General features: G+C 45.5%; 3 protein-coding genes across 3 annotated transcripts; 1 reads left to right on the forward strand and 2 right to left on the reverse strand.

The window, feature by feature from the left end:
* Positions 1 to 3,019: 3,019 nt before the first annotated feature.
* On the reverse strand, positions 3,020 to 3,485 carry LOC125352893 (histone H3). The gene has a single exon (XM_048348288.1). It carries the CDS (start codon positions 3,477 to 3,479, stop codon positions 3,069 to 3,071), a length of 411 nt encoding a protein of 136 aa, XP_048204245.1. The 5' UTR covers positions 3,480 to 3,485; the 3' UTR covers positions 3,020 to 3,068.
* A 931-nt stretch (positions 3,486 to 4,416) lies between these two features.
* LOC125352899 (histone H2A type 1) lies at positions 4,417 to 4,902 on the reverse strand. The gene has a single exon (XM_048348294.1). It carries the CDS (start codon positions 4,884 to 4,886, stop codon positions 4,494 to 4,496), a length of 393 nt encoding a protein of 130 aa, XP_048204251.1. The 5' UTR covers positions 4,887 to 4,902; the 3' UTR covers positions 4,417 to 4,493.
* Positions 4,903 to 5,180: 278 nt separating this feature from the next.
* On the forward strand, positions 5,181 to 5,567 carry LOC125352917 (histone H2B type 1-C/E/F/G/I). Its single transcript, XM_048348312.1, has one exon. It carries the CDS (start codon positions 5,187 to 5,189, stop codon positions 5,565 to 5,567), a length of 381 nt encoding a protein of 126 aa, XP_048204269.1. The 5' UTR covers positions 5,181 to 5,186.
* The last annotated feature ends 15,878 nt before the right edge of the window (positions 5,568 to 21,445 follow it).

Raw genomic sequence — 21,445 nt, forward strand, 5'->3', positions numbered from 1 at the left:
AGACAGTGTCCAGACCCTGGGTTAAAGCCCCGGTACTTAGCGATTCAATCTCCAAGTATTCATAGTATAAACGTAGATCTATGCTCCATTGAGCATCTTGAAAAGAACTGAGACATTGTCAGTGTTGCCATCTCAGGAGGTTTATGTACATTAACTTCAAACTTAATATCCCTAAAGCCATGATTTTAAAAAACATACAGGGCATCCAAGTACAAATAAAACTGCCTTTCCTGAAGAACATGATCTGGGTTATAGTTCAGTGGAAAAGCTTACTTAGCATGTACAAGGGTTTGTGCTGAAGTCCCCGCCTTTGCTGAAGTAGTAACTTAAAGGCCAAGCACTGTAGCTCCAACATGTAACCCCAACACTTGTAAGACAAGCTAGAGGATCTTAAGTGCCACCAGGCCGACTTGGGCTTCACACACCAAAGACAGTTTCAAAAGGAAAAGTACTGACCTGGGAGAAACACAAAAGCAAATTACACTAAACTAAAAGCAAAACAATGCTGTAGGAATAGATAGAAGCACAGGAACGAAGTAATAACTGTGCAAAAATGACGTTTTCAAGATGAAAGGAAAATGGAAATTGATCCAGAAGGGAATGTGTATAACCAAAGACTGATATGAGCAAAAGTTCTGGTGTGAGCAAGGTAAATGAGTTTTGATATTGGTAATAAAGCAAAGGTTAAAAGAGAACAGTTGGAAGCCACATACAGGCTACTATTTTAATTATTTTTGTTTTTAGACAAGAGATTATGTATTCTCATAATTCTCTTACGTAATCTCATAATTCTCACTTTTATCTTTTAGCCTCATGTCTGGGACTACAGACATGAACCACCACATCTTGTGAGAACAATTCTTTGTGTATACTGACTTTCACATCTTTATGTTCCTCCTGACACATTTTCAGTGCTGTACATACTCATTTACCTCCTAGGCTGCTTGTAGATAGCCAGAAAACAAGACACATTACAAGCTTTTCATTTTTTATCAAGTCTACTTTATTGTTAACAAGTCTGCTTTCTTATGTCTCCTTGTCTCAGTAAACAGTATCACTATTCACTAGGATGAGACAAATGAATCTGGAATTGGGTATTCATTTTTGTGTGCTATCTCCATAGCAAAGCTCAAATTTTATATGGGGAGATGAAAGCTCAAAGTTCAATAAGTTTTATATAGATTACCAGACTATTGTAATTCAGCTCATAGAGTATTTTTGGAGAAAATATACATATACACATAATTACTATCCCTGAATAAGTACTTTATGTAATCACAAGTGGAAAGTTAATTGTATATTTAGAACTATATTGGCTGTATATCTCCAGGAGGTGTTTTATCCAGCAAGTCAATATTGATCAATGTCAACCTTAAAATACCTATGTGAGCCTATACAGTATTGGCTTATATTCTCAGCCTAGAAGTAGGAATGTACATTCAAGAATACCTTGTCAGTTTAATAATGGGTCTTAGCTAGCCCATGTCAGCAGACAGCACACCCATATTCACTGGCTGTGAGAGGCCTTGCTTCCTGCCAATAGTATATTTTCCTTTCTCAAAGAAGACAAATTTCTTAGACAGGAATGCTAGTTTGTGAACTAATGGGATCCTCTACACAGAATTTATATTGGTGCAAATTTCTGATAGGAGCTCACAGGAGGAACAAATTGTAATGATTGCAGTAATGACATACCTAATTTCAAAACAAAAAAGTACATAATACATTAGTTCCAATAACTAAGCAGCATACATAAATCTCCAAGCCAAAACTTCAAACTTTTAAAATTTGGGCATTAAAAATTCTGATTTTGGGTGATGGGAATATGGCCTACGGGCAAGAGTGCTTGCCTTGTATACATGAAGTCCTGGGTTCAATTCTTTCAGCACCACATATATAGAAAAGGCCATAAGTGGCGCTACGGGCTCAAGTGGCAGAGTGCTAACCTTGAGCAAAAAAGAAGCCAGGGACAGTTCCCGGGCCCTAGGTGCAAACCCCAGGAATGCCAAATTTAAAAAAAAAAAAATCCTGACTTTTGACTAGGTGCTGGTGGCTCATACCTGTAATCCCAGCTGATACTCAGGAGAAAAATCACCGTGAAACTCTTATCTCCGATAAACTGCTCAAAAAAGCCAGAAGTGGCACAGTGGCTAAAGTTGTAGAGCACTAGTCTTATGCAAGAAGAGGCACAGGGATAGGGCTCTGGCACTGACTTCTAGGACCCAGGACCAACAAAATAAAAATTCAGACTTTTCTCCTTTGTTTCATAAGCTGACAGGTTAAAGAGGAATAAAATCATACACAAATATTGGTAAATCTGTCAAGGAAAGTCTGGGATTCTTGGAAGACAAAGGCATTTAAGAAAACCTATTATACCTACAGTATTGTCCTGAGATCACCCAACATAACTGCCCTATTACTTGTCCTCACATACAAAAACAGCTACTACTATATCACTAAGTATTAAAGTAAAAACTTCCTTCACGAACTTGAGTTTTAGGAGACACACTTAAGGAAGCAAATAAATGCCATAATTCTGTAAATTCTAGTGATAAAATGGGGAGGGCGCTTTCATTTAGCCAGACAAGCAATCTGTGGAAACTGACGCTTAGACAAGCACCTGAGACATTTTATCCTTCCTTCAAAGTGTGATAACCTTCCCCAGTCATTTTGGATATAGGTAGAATGGATTAGTATGCTGTAGTGCCTTACCTTATATCCTAACAAATTCCTTTCCCTAAAAAAAAAAAAGGTCTTCGGAATGGCTATCCTTTAGATTAGGCCAGCCACGAGTGAGCTACATGGAAAACGTCAGGGTAGTCTTCCATTCCCATTGAAGATGCATAGTACAAAGTTGAAATCAGGAGTAATGAGGGGGATGTAGGCAGGCCCAGCTCTTGTCAACCGAACAAAAGCCCACAATACTATTAACGCGGGAGTCTCACAACTATAAAGAGATTAAGACAGGTGGGACAGGTGCCTGGTGGTAGAGAATCAGCTCTTTTCAGAAGATGTGGTTGGCTCTGAAAAGAGCCTTAGGGAATACACGGGTGGGGAATCCTGAGGGTTCAGGCCCTCTCTCCACGGATACGGCGGGCCAGCTGGATGTCCTTGGGCATGATGGTCACCCGCTTGGCGTGGATGGCGCACAGGTTGGTGTCCTCAAACAGACCCACCAGGTAGGCCTCGCTCGCCTCCTGCAGGGCCATCACCGCCGAGCTCTGGAAGCGCAAGTCGGTCTTGAAGTCCTGCGCGATCTCACGCACCAGCCGCTGGAACGGCAGTTTGCGGATCAGCAGCTCCGTCGACTTCTGGTAGCGGCGGATCTCGCGCAGCGCCACGGTGCCAGGCCGGTAGCGGTGGGGCTTCTTCACGCCGCCGGTGGCCGGCGCGCTCTTGCGAGCGGCCTTGGTGGCCAGCTGCTTGCGGGGCGCCTTGCCGCCAGTGGACTTGCGAGCGGTCTGCTTGGTGCGAGCCATGGCTTTCTGACTGGGGTTTGAAAGAAGGCTGGCTGCCGCTTTATAATAAGAACCTGAAGGTGATTGGACAAAAGTAGGCCAGGTCCACGTAGTTGCAAACCAATGAAAGCCCCAGAAAATGTGTAAGCACCGGCCTTAGCAGTGGGAAGAAGTTTCAATGTGTTTTGTCCGTACATGCCTGCTGTATACATTGGACAAACACACCCCACGTGCATTCTATGCATTCTATGAAGCACGTGGTTCACCAAAATTTTTTTTTGGCCTCAGGCCTTTTACTTCCCTCAAGTTATAGCGGTTTTCCGTGGAAATAAATGCCAAAACAAACCACCACCCTTTCCTACAAAGTATATTGGAACAAAATAAAACCAAGAGAATCCCAACATTTTATTAAAATTTATTACCTCAATATATAATCAGACGTTATTTGTCTGCACCAGCTCTGAAATTCAGTATGAGAATGTACACTAATTCAGTACATCAATCCTGTGTATGTTATCAAACACGAACATTAAGGTATTCATTATACACGATGTATATTCCATTAAGCCATTGTTTAAAATCACACTACGTAAGCCTTTACAAGCAAGTATGGCCGAGTCAGTTTTGTAGAATTATAATGAATCAAAGGAGTTAGACGTCATTTTTTATGGATCTGATAAACTTGGAAAGTAGACCACTGCCTTATCAAAGGCACTTAGTAACCAATTACTACCTGACTTCATGGAACCAGCCAGAACTGTGAGAACGCTACCATGACTAGTGAGAAATGTCAAGGTTTCTGGTTAGGTTGATCGCACACCCTCGTATTTGTTAAAGCGAGGAAATTTTCATTACCCACCTGTAAAAAAATCCCAGGTACCATATTGAAGAAACGGCGAGGAAAACAGGCTCATTACGATCCAACAGTACACTGCACTCAGTGTCTCAAAATAGGAACGAGAGTGCAGTTCTTTTCATAAAGCTGTAGGTGGCTCTGAAAAGAGCCTTTTGCTTTAAGTAGGTCTTTAAAGATTCCTATTTGCCCTTAGCCTTGTGGTGGCTCTCGGTCTTCTTGGGCAGCAACACGGCCTGGATGTTGGGCAGGACACCACCCTGAGCAATGGTAACCTTGCCCAGCAGCTTGTTGAGCTCCTCGTCGTTGCGGATGGCCAGCTGCAGGTGGCGCGGGATGATGCGGGTCTTCTTGTTGTCGCGGGCCGCGTTTCCCGCCAGCTCCAGGATCTCGGCGGTCAGGTACTCCAGCACCGCCGCCAGGTAAACCGGGGCGCCGGCGCCGACGCGCTCGGCATAGTTGCCCTTGCGGAGCAGCCGGTGGACTCGGCCGACGGGGAACTGGAGGCCGGCTCGGGAAGAGCGAGTCTTGGCCTTGGCGCGAGCTTTGCCTCCCTGCTTGCCACGTCCAGACATAATGAAGTCGCAACTGCTGTTTCTAGACTGTCTCGAGCAGGAGAGCGAAAACGTACCTTTATAGTCCGCGCTGGGTGCGAAAAGAAACCTCCGCGATTGGTGTGTCTGCACGGTTGATTTAGACCAATAGAACCCGTCTCTACTGAAACCGTATTTTGATTGGATATTCTAGGCGGTTGACGTCACACAAGACTACTGGCCAATCATAGAAGGTTATTCCCACTCTCAATTTGCATAAAGCCGTGTAGATAAAGCGGGGCCTTGGGAGAGCCGTTGTTTAGTTCTCAGCGATCTTTCGCCATGCCTGAGCCAGCGAAGTCCGCTCCCGCGCCCAAGAAGGGGTCGAAGAAGGCGGTGACCAAGGCGCAGAAGAAGGACGGCAAGAAGCGCAAGCGCAGCCGCAAGGAGAGCTACTCGGTGTACGTGTACAAGGTGCTGAAGCAGGTCCACCCGGACACCGGCATCTCGTCCAAGGCCATGGGCATCATGAACTCGTTCGTGAACGACATCTTCGAGCGCATCGCGGGCGAAGCGTCTCGCCTGGCGCACTACAACAAGCGCTCGACCATCACGTCGCGGGAGATCCAGACGGCCGTGCGCCTGCTGCTGCCCGGGGAGCTGGCCAAGCACGCCGTGTCCGAGGGCACCAAGGCCGTCACCAAGTACACCAGCTCCAAGTGAGCACTTTCTAGCTTGGTGTTGAACAAAAGGCTCTTTTCAGAGCCACCCACATTTTCACCAAAAGCAAGCTGTAATCGCTTTGTGTTTACTCCTGGTAGCTTGTTAGAATGTTACACCTTGCTAGAAACCATGCAGGTAAGCAGGTAAAAAAATGAACTAGCATGTCCCCTTTTCATGGGGAGTATGCCTCATCATAGGGTATGATTAATGGCTGCTGTCAATTGGTAGATAAGGGGGATGGTCTCGTAACTGCCCAAGCCTGGAATTATTTTAAAAGGGAACTCCTTAACCTTATATTCACAATTGTAAAGGAATTCCATCTCAAGGGGATGACGCTATTCACTGCCCTTACTATATGGGCCTACACTAGGGAAGGAGCATTGAAAGCTGAGTGGGTGTATGAGGCTTAGACTAATCACAAAATAGCCCCATTTTTAGAAAAAGAATTGAGAGTCCCTGTTAAAATTCTGACGCCAGCAGATAGGTTCGTTTCTTCAAAATCTGTGGTCCCTAACCTTGCACAAATCTTAAAAGACATGTTTGGGGTATAGGCTGAGCAAAAACAGACCTTGTTCTGATAAGACCAGATTTCAGGGGACCCAAAGACCACCAAGGAGCTGATTCCGATGAAAGCACTCGAGTCTTTATTGCAAGATGGAGCCTGGACTCACAACCTTCACTGAAGCAGTGGATCAGGATTGAGAGCCCCGCCCTTCTATTTAGTAGCGTTTTTATAGGGGTGCCAGGGGCGTTTCATGCATCATAGTATCATACAGCAAATTACATCAAGCCGCGGGAAAATAAAACAATTTCAAAAGCTGGTTGGTGCAGCTGGTGGGGGAACAAGTCTGGAAAAGGTGGTGGGCTGGCTCATGGGGGGCCGTCATTAGCTCTATGGTCCGGGACCTCATGACATACATGCCATCCTGCAGGGCTGTCCAGCCGTTATCTTGCTGCCTGAAGAAGCAGCTGGACCTTGAGGCCTTCTCCACCGCCTGCTGATTGGCTGAAGCTGGGGAGTTTACCGCAAAAAGGGAGTTAGAGATATGCTTCCTAGAGTCTAAGTCCTTGGCATTTTCTTAGAACAGCTGCTAGGGAATAACATTGTTAATAGTTGGCTGTGGCTGCGAGGGACTGATTTTAACTCCCTAGGTGTGGGAAAGTAAAACAGTTCTATTCAAGCTCAATAATTTAAGCAAGGCCATGGGTAGGTTTTAAATAACGACTCAAAGTATCCTAGCTCCACTGACTTCTGGCTACCAAAATTATTTAGATTGTATTGATATTTTGTCTAGGCCTTACAGTTCCTACTCAGACAGGACCTCAGACACCAGAGTAACTTTCCCATCTATTCAAGATACTGTAAGTTACTTGGACTCACCCTCACTACACGTTTGTGTCTGCATTAGGTTTTCAATGATGACCAAGTCGTTTGGGGACAGTTGTCATCTGCTCTTTGTTTCAAGAACTGCTAAGTCGGAGCAGTTTTATGCATATCCCCTCTCCAGTTCTCCCCCGACATTTTAATCAGATCCAGAGCTCAACAACGTGCGTCCCTGAGAAAGAGCCTCAGCCTCCGAATCCCAGTCTGTCCTTGCCGCTGGGGCGCAGTGACCCCATGCCTCGCAGCCTTGCGTTTGAAGAACTTGATGTGGGTGGTCGCAGACTAGATTTTTCAAGCACTCCGTCAGCACCCAGTTAATTCCTTCAGAGATGACCCGCGCCATACGCTGGCTTCAGCCGCGGCAGTCTGGTGGCTCTGTGACGGGCTTGGTGAAGCCCTGCTCGCCTTCCTGGCCGGGCTCTGCGGTGTCGCTTAGTTCCCGCATTCCCGGGAGCCTTTCCCCCTTTGCTGAACCCGGACATCGCTTGGCCGGCACTATAAGCAGGAAAAAAATAGACATTTCTGTAGCGGTTTGAGTTACTTCAAACACCGGACGGAATTGAAAACTACGTGCAGAAGGCGGGGCAACCTCTCAACTCTACATCCGCCCTCTTTGTCTTCGAAACAAAGGAGCGGCCAGCGCCGAGGACCGGAGAAGCTTGGAGCAGTTTCCGAGACCTGGGCTGCGCGCTGTGCCGAGAGCTCCCCAGAAAGCCCGGGAGTGGTGCGAGCCGCCCCGCAGCGGGGTAAGTGTTTCACGCAGGAAATAAGAGATCGCCCAGAATCCCAGGTGGGATCACGAACGGAGGCACTGGCTTTGGGCCTAGTTTCATACCGTGTTTGTGTGGAGGGTGTTAACCTTTAAAGTAGTCCATGAAGTATTATAACAGCATGAGGTCTTCTCACTTGCTTCTCGAATAAGGGCTGGAGATGGGGGGAGGGGAGGGGAGGCGAGGAAAGCAATGAGGTCCTAATCCTCACCGAGGGAAAGAGAACTTCTGTTGTTACTTACTCTTGCATAGTAGCGATTCACTTACACAAACTCTTGATCCTTCAAAATGTGTCTTCCTTCTCTGATCATTTATTTACCTTACAACAATGTCTCCCTAAAATTCCTGTATTGAAATCTTATGTCAAATATTTAGTGTAGGTAGATTCCCCCCAACTTCTTTTCATGCATATTTCTAATGTGATTTGATATTCCTCTGTGAGGACCTACTATTCAATCCATCTCAGAACATAGTACAAGATAAGCTATAGGTATTGAATTAAAGGCTGGAAACCCTTAAACAATGACTTATTCCACGTGTGTTGCTATAGCAAAATATAAAGAACAGTTATAGGTGTTGGGAGTGCAATGCCAAGGTTTGGTAGATTCAAAGTCTGGTGAACACCTGAATTCTGCTTCCAAAGCAGTTCACTCACTGAATTTTGTCCCCATGGGGAAGGAGGGCAGAATAAGAAATACGGTGTGTCCTTAAGTGATAGAAAGGGCAAAACTAACTGATTTCCTGATTCTGTCAGGCTCTTTAGTAACAGTAATCCATTTATAAGGTGCTGCCCTCATGACCTAAATACCTTCCAATAGACTTCCTTTCCTATAACATTCATTGGGGTAAGTTTCACCATTTGAATTTGGGGAGGCATATGCAAACCATAGCAAGTGCAATTGTGGAAATCTTACTTTCTCCCATAGCCCTGCCTAGCTTCAGCAGTTTCTTGAGCCTCAGTTTTTGTAAACAGTGAGTAATAATGAAATGCTTCAGGCAGAGACTTTATAAGGATTACATCTGAGGAATATATTCAGTACCCAAACTTACAAGCAGTGAATCTAAAAACCATTGTATTATGAAAGGTGTGACTAGCTGTGACTTGCCACAAGTTACTCAGCAATTGCTTTGATTGGGCCATGCATAAGAGCTAAGGGGGCACAGAAGAATGCCAGGGCAGATGGAGTACATAATATGTAGGCAAAGAAAGAAATCACAGTCAAAGAATCAAAAAATGGTGCAATAAGGCTAGTAATTAATATCTAGTACCTACAATCCCAGTTATTCAGGATACAAGGATCAGGAAGGTTGCAATTTCAGGCTAGAAGTTAGTGAGACACCATCTTGATTAACAACATGGGTGTGGTGGTTCATATCTGTAATTTCAGTTATACAATAAGCCATAGACAGAAGGAAAAAAAACAAGAGAACTAACCAATTAGAAGAGTTCTCGCACAAAACCCAGATGAAGCATTCAGGGTCGTTTTTAACCAAAGTTATTCAGTCCTCAGGAAAATACTATATACAAAACTGCCTTTGGTATTGCAGGACTTCCAGCCAATCTGAGCTTGCCTGGGGGTAGGGGAGGGAGTATACGTATTTGGAAGATTCCCCAGTAGGTGGCAGTACAGTTTTGTTCAAAACGATTTTAAATGACGCGGTTACAGGCCATCGCCTAAAGCATGGTTTTGTCACAAGGAAAACTTGTCAGGAGAGCTGGCATGTTGTCCCCATGATGTAATGGTCAGCACTCTGAACTTTGAATCCAGCAATCCAAGTTCAAATCTCAATGGGACTCTGAAGCCTTGGAGGAGATAGAGTTCCCCTTTTTGGAAGGACAAGGCGGGTTGCTCCCATGAGTCCACATTTGTCAAGTCCCACCTGTTTTGGGGAACTCTGTCCCATTTGTATCAGAGCTGGAGTTTAGCGGACTTCTGCCAGACAGAGCCCGTGACCAAGGGGATACGCCACTGTTCCACATTTCTGTCCATCCGTTTGGAATTACAGACAGGCCAATGGTTTCTATTTCACCTTTTGAGAGTTTTTACTGCAATTGCATTTCAAATCCATGCCAGCGCCACACATTTCATGTAGTGTTTTTTGTGTCCTTGTCCTTGTTTTTTATTTGTGTTGTATTTGTTATATTGGGAAATGGGACAGACTCTGACTACCCCTCTTTCTCTCTTGACTGTCAACGTAGGGATGTTAAAGGTAGGGCCCATGACTTGAGTGTTGAGATTAAGAAGAGAAAACTAACCACTTTCTGTACTTGGCCCTCCTTTGGAGCTGGGTGGCTGGCCGAAGGAACTTGACCTCTCAGCTATCCATAAGGTAAAAGGCGTGATTTTTGCGCCTGGACAGCCGGGACACTCTGACCAATCGCAGCCGGAGATTATGAGACCTGTCTGCAGGGAATTGCTCCAGACACTGGGGAACTAGTATACCGGGCCTCCTCCAAGAAAGATCAGATTTGTAAGCCAGAGGTAACTTACGTAGGCTACCTGCTGAAGGAAGGGCAAAGGTGGCTAACTGACTCTAGAAAAGAAACTGTACTTAAAATCCCCAGGCCACAAAACCCCTGCCAAGTGCGGGAGTTCCCGGGGTCAGCTGGCTTCTGTAGATTATAGATCCCTAGGTTTCCTGAGCTGGCCAAGCCCCTTTATGAAGCCACTGGAGAGGGACAACATTTCCAATGGACTGACAGCATGGAAAAGTCATTTTCAGAGATGAAGACAGCTCTGTTGTCAGCACCGGCACTTGGGCTGCCCAATATGACTAAACCCTTCTACTTATACATCGATGAACATAAAGGTATAGCCAAGGGAGTACTTGTTCAGTATCTAGGCCCCTGGCAAAGACTGGTGGCTTACCTCTCAAAGAAGCTGGATCCAGTAGCAGCTGGATGGCCACCTTGTTTATACATAATAGCTGCTACCACTCTACTGGTCAAAGATGCAGATAAGCTCACTCTGGAGCAGAAACTGTACATAACTACTGCCCATGCAGTAGAAGGGGTTCTTAAGCAACCGCCTGATCATTGGCTCAGCAATGTCCAACTCACCCACTACCAAGGACTATTGCTAAATCCACCCAGAATTACATTCCAGGCACCAGCCACCTTAAACCCTGCCACCCTGCTACCCAGTTCGGATCTGGAAGCACCACTACATGATTGTGCTGGGATTCTAGCACATGCACATGGACTTCGGTAGGACATGAAGGACCAGCCCCTGTCCGATGCTGAACTCATCTGGTACACTGACGGCAGCAGCTTTGTCCAAAATGGACAGAGGTATGCGGGGACGGCATTGGTAATTGAGACTGAAGTTGTCTGGGCTGAACCTCTCCCAGCTGGGACTTCAGCCCAACAAGCAGAGCTGGTGGCATTAACCAAGGCCTTGACTGTGGGAAAGGGCAGGAAATTGACAGTCTTCACTGACAGCCGCTATGCTCTCTCACTACGGCCCACATCCATATAAGGAGAGAGAGCTGGTGACGGCTGAAGGAAAGACCATCTAAAACAAAGAAGAGACTCTGGCCCTAATAGCAGCCTTATGGCTACCAAAGAAGCTAGCAATAGTCCATTGTCCAGGGCACCAGAAGATCAAGGACTCAGTGTGCCAGGGAAACAGCCTGGCAGACAAAACTGCCCGAGAAGTGGCACAGCAGGTGGATCCTACCTTAGTTGCCACCTTGCCCGATCCTGGGCAAAGACACTTAGCAAAGACCCCCTATTTACACCAAAGAAGATCTGGATTAGATTAAGTGACTACCTATGACCCAGTGCTTGCACGGATGGTGGCAAGCAGCAGACTGCAGCATCATTCTTCCTGAGGAGCTAGGTAACTGGTGCTGTCCAAAATGCACCTCTCCACCCATATGAGCACAAGGAAAATGCAGGATCTACTGAGACATGCCAAGATCCAAATTAAGAATGCCAATACAAAGGTTGAACAAATCGTCGCAGGATGCAAAGCCTGCCAGCTGACCAACACTACCCAAATGTCCCGACCCGCAGGACATCAACAGGGGAGACCACCTACGAGAGAGAATGAAGGGAAAGGGAGACGCGAACAAGGCAGCAAGACAAATGGGTGTCTGCTCAAGCTGCCAATTTATTTTGATTTTTCACACACTTATATACTCTTGAAGCAGGAGGGGGCAGTTCTTCAGCACCTGCAGGAAGTGGGCTTGGGGTAGCAGGACGTTGGCAGGGTGAAAAGGTTACTGGTCTTGCTATAGGGGAGGGTTGCTAAGTGACCTGACCACAGAATGTTCCTATTACTCTGGGTGCAGCCGGGGTTGCTAAGAGACTTAACTGTAAGACGTTCCTGTAAGTTTATTCTCAAGAACTATCTTTTGTTATTGCTCTTTGAACTGGGCCATCTTGTTTAACCGGGGTGGCGCTGGCTCAACGGTTGATTTCTTAGCAGGTTTCCATGGTGGCTTCTAGCCAGAGGCTCAAGTCAGGGTCTCGGTCCCTGACACCCAAAACTCACCAAATCTGAGCTCTAGGTTGAGAGGCGACAGCCCCAGAGCATACTGGGAGGTACACTTTACTGAGGTAAAACTTGGTAAATATGGATATAAATATTTGCTAGTTTTTATAGACACATTTTCAGGATGGGTGGAAGCATTTCCAACCAAATACTAGATGGCACAGGTGGTGGCCAAGAAGTTATTAGAAGACATCATACCCAGGTATGGACTTCCTGTAATGATAGGATCAGACAATGGACCTGCTTTTGTGTCCAAGGTAGTACAAGGATTAATATCTGTTCTTGGGGCTGATTAGAAGTTACATTGTCCATATAGACCCCAGAGCTCAGGACAAGTAGAAAGAATGAATAAACAGGACCTTAAAGGACCTTGACCAAATTGACCATGGAGACTGGCGGGGACTGGGTGTCTCTCCTTCCGTACACCCTTTATAGGGTACTTAATTCTCCTTACAAAGTAGGCCTGACTCCTTTTGACATAATGTTTGGAATTCCTCCTCCATTATTCCTAACTTACAATACTCACTTATTGGCTGAAATTGATGATTATGAACTTTTATCCTCTCTTAGGGCCCTGCAGCAGACCTAACAGGATGTTTGGCCAAAACTAAGGGCCCTTTGTGATTCAGGACATCCCCCTGAACCCCACCACTACCGGCCTGTAGACTGGGTTTACGTGAAACACCACCGCCAAGGAAACCTGGAACCTCGCTGGAAGGAACCATCTATGGTGATCTTGACTACCCCCACGGCTCTGAAGGTCAACAGAATCACCACCTGGATCCACTACACCCACACCCAACCAGCAGACCCCTCCGCGGTGAGGGAGGACTTTCTGCCACAGTGGCAAGTTTCCCCACAACAAGGACAATCCTTTTAAACTTAGGTTGTGCCACATCCCCCAAGCAACATAATGATATTGTTTATTTTATTAATTTTATCCTTATCCTTGAGCTATGCAAATCCCCATACTTCCTTTAACTGGACCTGGGTAATTAGCAACCCTGGGACTGGAAGGCAACAAATCCTCCAGTCCCAGACTGGACCTCAACTCCCTTGGTTCCCTGACTTGACCTTTGACTTATGTCAGCTAGCGGAGGGCTTGCCCATATTCACCAACAGACTACTTGGCTACCCTACCCCCAGATGTGTGTATTGTTCATTTTACGTCTGCCCTGAAGTGAAGCACTCTGCTTCCTGTGGGGGGCCCCAAGATTACTACTGTGCTAACAGGGGATGTGAGACTTTCGCTACAGAATGGGAGGCCAAGGGAGGAGATCTAATAGAAATAACTAGAGCCCAGCAAAAGATCCAGCTTAAGTTCACAGATAAAGGAAAAAAGGACCAGACTTGGGAATCAGGTAAAACATGGGGCCTCCGACTCTATTCTAAACAGGCAAGGTATATCCCTGCAGGGAATGGAGGCCTTCTCTTTACCCTCCGGCTTCTTAAAAACCCAGTCTCCCCGACTAAGGCGCAGGGAACCAACCCTGTTTTTGCACCAGCCCAGCCAGCTAAACCAGTACAGGATGCTAACCCTCCTGGTATTACTGAGAAAAGCCTAATAGATGGTCCTACCCCAACTCCAGCGATGGCAGGAGACCTAGAGCCCTTATGGAATCTATTAGTAAGCACCTTCCAGGTTATTAACGCCTCCCAACCAGAACTTACTAAGTCCTGCTGGCTTTGTTATGACATCAAGCCCCCTTTTTATGAAGGCATAGCCATGATGGGAACTTATAAGGAGTCTGACAAGATAGAACAGTGCCGTTGGCAACAAAAAGGAGATGTCAAAGTCACCCTACAATCAGTGGCTGGGCAGGGACTGTGTGTAGGCCAAGTACCTCCCCAATACCACCATCTGTGCAACCAGACAAAACAGGTGGTAACAGGAAAATACATTCTTCCCCCTGACGATGGGTGGTGGGCCTGTACCACGGGACTCACCCCTTGCATTCATGGAACTGTGTTAAATCAGACCCAAGGCTTTTGCATTCTTGTACAGCTAGTACCTAGGTTAATTTACCATACTGAAGAAGAAGTCTATCAGCACTTAGGAGGACTCCAAGGTCGAGCAAAAAGGGGAGTAATAACTACTGTTACCTTAACTGCCCTCCTGCGTTTGGGGCTAGCAGGGGCCCACGTCGGAATGTCCTCTTGTACTCCAAAACAAGCATTATAGCAACCTAAGTGCAGTTATTGATACAGACATGGAAAGATTGGAAACTTCTGTCTCTCACTTACAAGAATCCCTTAGTTCCCTGGCCGAAGTAGTTCTTGAGAATCGAAGAGCATTAGACCTAATACTTTTACAAAAAGGAGGATTCTGTGCAGCCTTGGGAGAGGAATGTTGCTTCTATGTTGACCACTCGGGGGTAGTTAAGGAATCTCTGGCAAAAGTTAGGGAAGGATTGGCAAAACGGAAACACGAACGAGAACAGCAGGAAGGTTGGTTTGAATCCTTGTACAATGCCTCCCCTTGGTTGACAACTTTAATTTCAGCCCTGGTAGGCCCACTGCTTGTATTGCTTGTAGTGTTGACCCTTGGATCTTGTATGCTCAGTAGACTAGTGACGTATGCAAAGGAACAAATTAACAGAGTAAAATTGATGGTGCTCAGGGCTCAATACCAACCCCTAAATGAGGAAAGCATGAAATTAAAATCCCAGCCCTCTGCATCTGCTCTGAGACCATGTCCTTACTGAGAAAAGTCCCAGGTTAGAGAACGCTTAAAAACTACTTCTATGTTGACTACCTTGTTGCTTTTAATTGGAGAAGAGTGGCCTTGTGTACAGACTCATTGATCTGAAAACTGTGGTTCGAAGCCAGCCTGGGCAAAGAAAGGTCCCTGTGAGAGTCTTTTTCCTAACTGGCCAGCAGAGTGCTGGAAACAGAGTTAAATTGAAGCTCAAATCGGCAGGGTGCTAGCCTTGAGCTGGGGAGCTGGGGGACCGCACTCAAACCCTGAGTCCAAGTATCCCAGAATGGGAAAGTCACTCCTGGGACAAAAGTGACGAGCATCCATAGGCAGTAAGCCACTGCTTGGATGGCAGAGATGGAGTCAGATCCTAGAGTCTCTTGTGCTTGGCCCTTCAAAGTTAATCAGAGCCGGGAAGTCATAGGAAGATAGTTTGTAAGCATGCCTTTCTGATGATAGTGGGTAGTAAGGTCATTAACTATTAAGGGACCATAATTGGGTCCCTTAGCCACAAAAAGAGGGGAATGTGAAGCCTGAACAAAATACAGCCGTTTTAGGTTTACATCCCATCATGTTAAGGCACTAAAACAGCTGAATGTGTCAACAACTCCCTTTGCAGTAAACTGAATTGTTTTATAATTTTCCCGCGGTGTGATATGATTTGCTAAGTGATGCTATGACGCATAAAATGTCCCTGGAAACCCCATAAAAACCCTACCTAAAGGGTCGGGGCTCTCAATCCTGATCCACTGCATTGGTGACGGTTGTGAGCCCAGGCTCGAGCTTGCAATAAAAACTCTTCATGTGCTTGCATCGCAATCGGCTCCTTGGTGGTCTTTTGGGGATCCACGATCTGGGCACAACAGGACCTTTTCAACTTTTTGTTTTTGTTTTTTTTGTGGCCAGTCCTGGGCCTTGAACTCAGGGCCTGAGCACTGTCCCTGGCTTCCTTTTGCTCAAGGCTAGCACTCTGCCACTTGAGCCACAGTGCCACTTCTGGCCATTTTCTATATATGTGGTGCTGGGGAATCGAACCCAGGGCTTCAAGTATACAAGGCAAGCACTCTTACCACTAGGCCACATTCCCAGCCCCCCAGCCCCCCCCCCCCCCCCCCCCTTCAACTTTTTATTTTCCTGTTGTTGTTGTGTGTTTTTTTTTTAATCCTGTGTGTCTTCCTGTAATCCACACCAGTTAACATAAAGGCTCTCGTTTCAGCAAGTCCACAGGCCAAAAGCTGTAGCTCTCCCTCCCTTGTACATTCCTGTAATCTGAGATGCGATAAATACCTGGTCTGTGGACAATAAACTTGGAGTCATTTTGTTCTTTCTGGGGGTCCACTCCTTCCAGGAGTGCTCTCAACGAGGCAGGATTTACTCGCATATGAAAGGCGGAATGGAGTAGCAGTCCATGAACAGGCATAAATCTCATCCCATTACAGCTACAGATGCCTTAGGCGCTTTTGTTTTTTAAATTGTTATAAAGATGGTTATAGAGGAGTTACAGTTGAGTAAGTCAGGTAATGTACATTTGTTCTTGGACAGTCGCCCCTTCCCTCACTCTCTCCCAGTCTTAGGCTCTTTCTTAGCTTTTGGTAAGCTTGGTAAAGCCTGTTCTTAGATTAAGTTCCTACTTATAGTTCATTTCTGAGAGCAACCCATGAGAGTGTTAGCCCTAGAGATTCTAGTCCATGTCCCTTTGCCTGAGATACATTTGAATCATAGCCCACACAAATCCAACCTCACTTGTTACCACACCTGATTCACATTAGCACAAGACATATAGTCATTAGTAATGTGTAAAGTGCTTGGTTTCTTCATTTCATTCCTCTCTTCTCATTTTCTGTCTGCAAAACATTTTGTCCTCCACTCTGCCCTCACGAGATGTACATCCATAGTCATTCCTGGAATATTTACTTAGGCCTGCACTTGGCTCTATTTCCAAACTTCAGAGCCCCATCTGTGTTTCCTCAAAACCTTAATGATCTCCTTCCAATGTTACCTTGTTTTATTTGATTTTTTTCCCCAAAAGCAATGCTTACAAAACCATTTGGTGGGGGCTGGGGATATGGCCTAGTGGCTAGAGTGCTTGCCTCATATACATGAGGCCCTAGGCTCGATTCCCCAGCACCACATATACAGAAAATGGCCAGAAGTGGAGCTGTGGCTCAAGTGGCAGAGTGCTAGCCTTGAGCAAAAAAAAGAATCCAGGAACAGTGCTCAGGCCCTGAGTCCGAGCCCCAGGACTGGCCAAAAAAAAAAAAAAAACCATTTGGTGTAAACCAACTGAACAACTCAGGGGGAGGAGAGAAAAAGAGGGGCGGGGAAAATGAGAGATAACAAGTTGAACAAGAAATGTACTCACTTCCTTACATATGAAACTGTAACTGCTCTGTTCTTCACTTTGACAATAAAGGAAAAAAAATACTTTAAAAAATGATCTCTAGAATATGGAAACAAGAGGTTTTAGTGTGTATGTCGTGTGTGTGTGTTATTGTTTTTTGTGTACTGTCTTGTTATTTTTTAATTTATTTATTAATTAAATTTTGTTGACAAGGTGTTGTGCAAAAGGGGTACAGTTACATAATAGGGCAGTGTGTACATTTCTTGTGATATCTTACGCCCTTGCTTTTCTTTCCCTTCCCTAGATCAGGTAGGCATATAGTTTTATTTGATTTTTAAATCAAGCTCCCCTAGAGAAGAGACCACTACTTTGTCTTATAGCCTTTCAGTCCCCAGTCTTGCCACACTGTATTAGATCAAAAGTATTTACTGTGTGCAGAAACTTTTATCTAATCTCAAATCATCCTAGCACCCTGGTGCTGACCTCAATAAAAAAGCTTGTTAATGGAGTTCACTGGACCCCCTCACTAATGCCCCCTTTCCTATCATCTCTCCTTTCTCAGTTCTTCCAACCAGTATACCTTAGTCGTGCTGTTCCCAGTTGTGATCAGCGGCAAGTGACACCCTGTGTGGGGCTCAAACATGGCTGGTGAGCTGAAGCATTTGGTCAAGTCAGCCAAACAACACTGAAGAGTTCATGTTCAGGAAGGCGGGCCTAGGACCACACTTCAGGACCATCAGGGTAACAATGGGACAAGCTACAAGCAAAAGGGCTGAGTATTTTTAGCCCATAAAGATGCTTCTGGCAGGGTTAGGAGTGAAAGTAAAGAGAAAAGATTTTGAGGATCTAGCCTGTTATATGGAAAAGTATGGGTTGCCTCCACAAGGAATGCTGCAAATGCAGCAATGGACAGTGCTGGTCAAGGCTCTTAACAAGGGATAAATAATCCCATTTAAAATGTGGTTTTTATGCAATTCAATTAAAGTGGTGTTGCAGCCTTTTCAAACTCCTCTACCATCAGAATGTGGGTCTGAGTGGGAAGCCCCAGTGCAGACAGAGGACTAGGATGGAGAGTCTAGGCCTAAAGAGCATAAAGAATGGGAAGCCCAGGGGGTGAAGAGGAGGGGTCTTCCTCCAGGGATGAGGAATGTAACCATTCTCAGGCTGCTTTGTCCCCTCCTGTACTTCCATCTGCTACACCAGGAGCAGGTCAGATGGAGTCCCTTGTGTCTCGTGGAATGAGAGACTCTAAGATGATTAGTGTGAACAGTGATGGGAACAAACCTGGTAAAGGTAATTGGTCAACTCATGGGGTAGATGCTTCCTAAAATGGTTGGCTCCTAGCTGCTAAACTGCAAGGTCATTTGTCAAGTTATCAGTTATCTTTAACTGCCTGGCGAACATCTGACACTTCAAACTGCTTGGTGGAGGATCCAGCACTTCAAGCACTCCTTGCTATTGGCTGATTAGCTAACCTTAGGGTTGTTTCCTCGGATTCCTAGAGTCAGCATTTTGTCGGGGGGCGGGGGAAGAGGACTATAGTCTCAGGTCATGTAGTCGCCAGGAATTGGCTTTTACCTAGTAACTTTGTTAATAGTTGATCACATTTATGAGAAACATATTCTAGTACACTCCCTTCATGGCCAGAGTTGGTCATTATTAAGCACAGTCAAGCAAGGCAGTGAAGCGTCTCACAAGGATTTGGCTAGAGCATTCTATCTTTAACTGACCTCTGGACAAATGAAGTCTCTATGGCTACCTTGATTATTTTAGACTGCATTTTGCTTAGGCTTCAGAGACTATCTCTGAGTGGTGGACTCATGGAGGGATGGGGAATCCCTTCCCTCGAACCCCATATAACATTTCTTACCCCGTAACAATAAATCAGGAAATGAAGGAGTTACAAATTCTGCAAAATCAACGGGGCTGCCATAGATTATCTATTGTTAAAAAACCACTTGGGGTGTGAACAATTGGAAGGATTGTGGTGCTTTGATATTACTGACAATTCTCAGAGGATTCAGAGCCAGCTAGAGCGGCTCAAAAGAGAGCTGGCTAAATTAAAGACAAGAAATAATTGGATTTCCCTGAATGGTTCTCCTGACTTTGGCCCTCTCTGGGCCCAATAGCTTCCATAGTGGGAATCATTGCTGGCTCCCAGCCTGTTCCAATGTCTGCCCTCCAGCATCCAGTGTGTGCTAGCTCAGAGGGAAGCTAAAATCATGCTGTCGCAAATAATTAAAAGGGGAAATATGGGAACTCATAAATGCAGAGCCAGATTGGCCTTAGAGAATTGGAAGGCATTCTCTGTCCCTCAGAATGCTGAGGGAGGTCCTGACAAGATCTATTGTGCTTAACACTATAATGGCCACAGTTTCATGAGCTTCGCTGGACCTGGGAGCTGGTAGGTGGCCTATGCAAATTGGTTATTTACTTATCTCTTTCTCTGGTTTAGAGAGAAGTCTCCAGTCCTAGGATTGTTCCCTCCCCAAACTGGTCCCCTTATCTCTTTGAAGTAGCCTCTTTGGTGTAGAGACCTTTCTGCATGTACTCTCTTGTTTGATAATGAATAAAGGCCCTTTCCGTGGGACCCTCCCTATCTGTTATAGGAGTGAGGCAGCAGGTGCCCTGGTACCCTGAAACCAATTGAAACCAATTCTTCGGTCTGGTTTCCACCGTTGCTTTGCTCCAGGCCACAGTGAGACAAGGCGCTCGCCTTGCAGCACCTGCCTCTTCACATGTTTGTCCTCTAGCATTCAGCATGTGTTCCCTAGTGCAGAAATAAGGGTCATGTGTCTCAAATAATTTTTAAGAAGGAAATGTAGTGAACTCTGTAGCAAAGCTATGAGACCAGGACAGAGTTAGAGGTTGGAAGGCCACCTTAACAGCACTCAGAAGGCCAAGAGCTAGTGTGTTTAAGTTTGAGCACTTTGGACACCAAAAGCTTCAGACTTTGGAGATAAGATGCATATCTGTGCTGTGGCTGGAATGTTTGTTGCTCCCCATGAAGAACCTGAGCAGCCGTTACACCTCTATATTGTAGCTTGGGCCTGACCGGGCCCTGAAGCTTCCTGGAATAAATGCAGAACATGTCAATGTGAAGAGCCTTAACAAAATGCAGTCTAAAATAATGAAGGTAGCCAGAGAGACTTCATTTGACCAGAGGTCAGTTAAAGTTAGAATGCTTTAGCCATTGTGACACAAAGGAAAGGTATTGAAGTGTAGCCAGTGTGTTTTGTGTTCCTGAAACATGATTAATGTGTCCCTCATAAATGAGAGTAGCCACTTCTGAGAAATAAGGCCCACTCCCAGCAGGTGTGTGACTTAAGGCCCTAAACCTGCCCCTGTGACAAAATACAGAAGTGCAGAGTTTCCAGGAGAAGAGTCAATAATTCCTTTGGGCAGTGAAACTCTCATAATGACCAAGTGATCAAGAAAGTGTCAATAACTTCTTTGGGCAGTGAAACTCTCATAATAACCAGTAATCAAGAAATAGCAGGAAATACCTGAAGTTCCAGATGTCCCCTTGAGTTAAAGATGACTCAGGCGACACCCTTGCGACCCAGGTCATTTGTCTAAACCAATCATTTTGAACCCCATAAGCTAGCCAATCACCTTCACCAGGCCCGTTCCCACCATTGATGAGGCCAATCATTCTTAATGATTATTTTATGATTTTCCTAAGGTGTGACATGATTTGCTGTGTGATGATGTGACACATGGAACGTTCCCCAAAACCCTATAATAACCCTGCTGAATGGAGAGTCGGGGCTCCCGCTGTGTCCATGATGATTGTGAGCCCAGGCTTGAGCTTGCAATAAAGACTCTCAGACTTTCGTGTGATTACATCGGCTTTTGGCTCCTTGGTGGTCTTTGGGGACCCAAAATCTGGGCATAACACCTAAGGATAAGGGAGTCAGTTATCACTATATAAGCTATGCCTCCTGTTAATGGTTGTAACCACAAGATAGATGCATCCATTTCTGCACATGAGAAGGCTGAACAAAATACAGTCTAAAAGTTAGAATGCCTTAGCTTGCAATATGCTTCACTGCTTTGCTTAATAACTGTGTTTCTCATAAATGCTTTGTTAACCGGACCCAACTCAGCCACATGAAGGGAGTGTACTGGAATGCAGTCAATGTGTTCCTCGAAAATGTGGTCAGCCAAGTTAAAAAGACCCATT

The sequence above is a fragment of the Perognathus longimembris genome, chromosome 6, assembly GCF_023159225.1.
Source record: "Perognathus longimembris pacificus isolate PPM17 chromosome 6, ASM2315922v1, whole genome shotgun sequence".
Taxonomy (NCBI): domain Eukaryota; kingdom Metazoa; phylum Chordata; class Mammalia; order Rodentia; family Heteromyidae; genus Perognathus; species Perognathus longimembris.

Bases quoted from the DNA above. Each gene is read 5' to 3' on its own strand.
- LOC125352893 (XM_048348288.1), bottom strand. From the start codon at position 3,479: ATGGCTCGCACCAAGCAGACCGCTCGCAAGTCCACTGGCGGCAAGGCG.
- LOC125352899 (XM_048348294.1), bottom strand. From the start codon at position 4,886: ATGTCTGGACGTGGCAAGCAGGGAGGCAAAGCTCGCGCCAAGGCCAAG.
- LOC125352917 (XM_048348312.1), top strand. From the start codon at position 5,187: ATGCCTGAGCCAGCGAAGTCCGCTCCCGCGCCCAAGAAGGGGTCGAAG.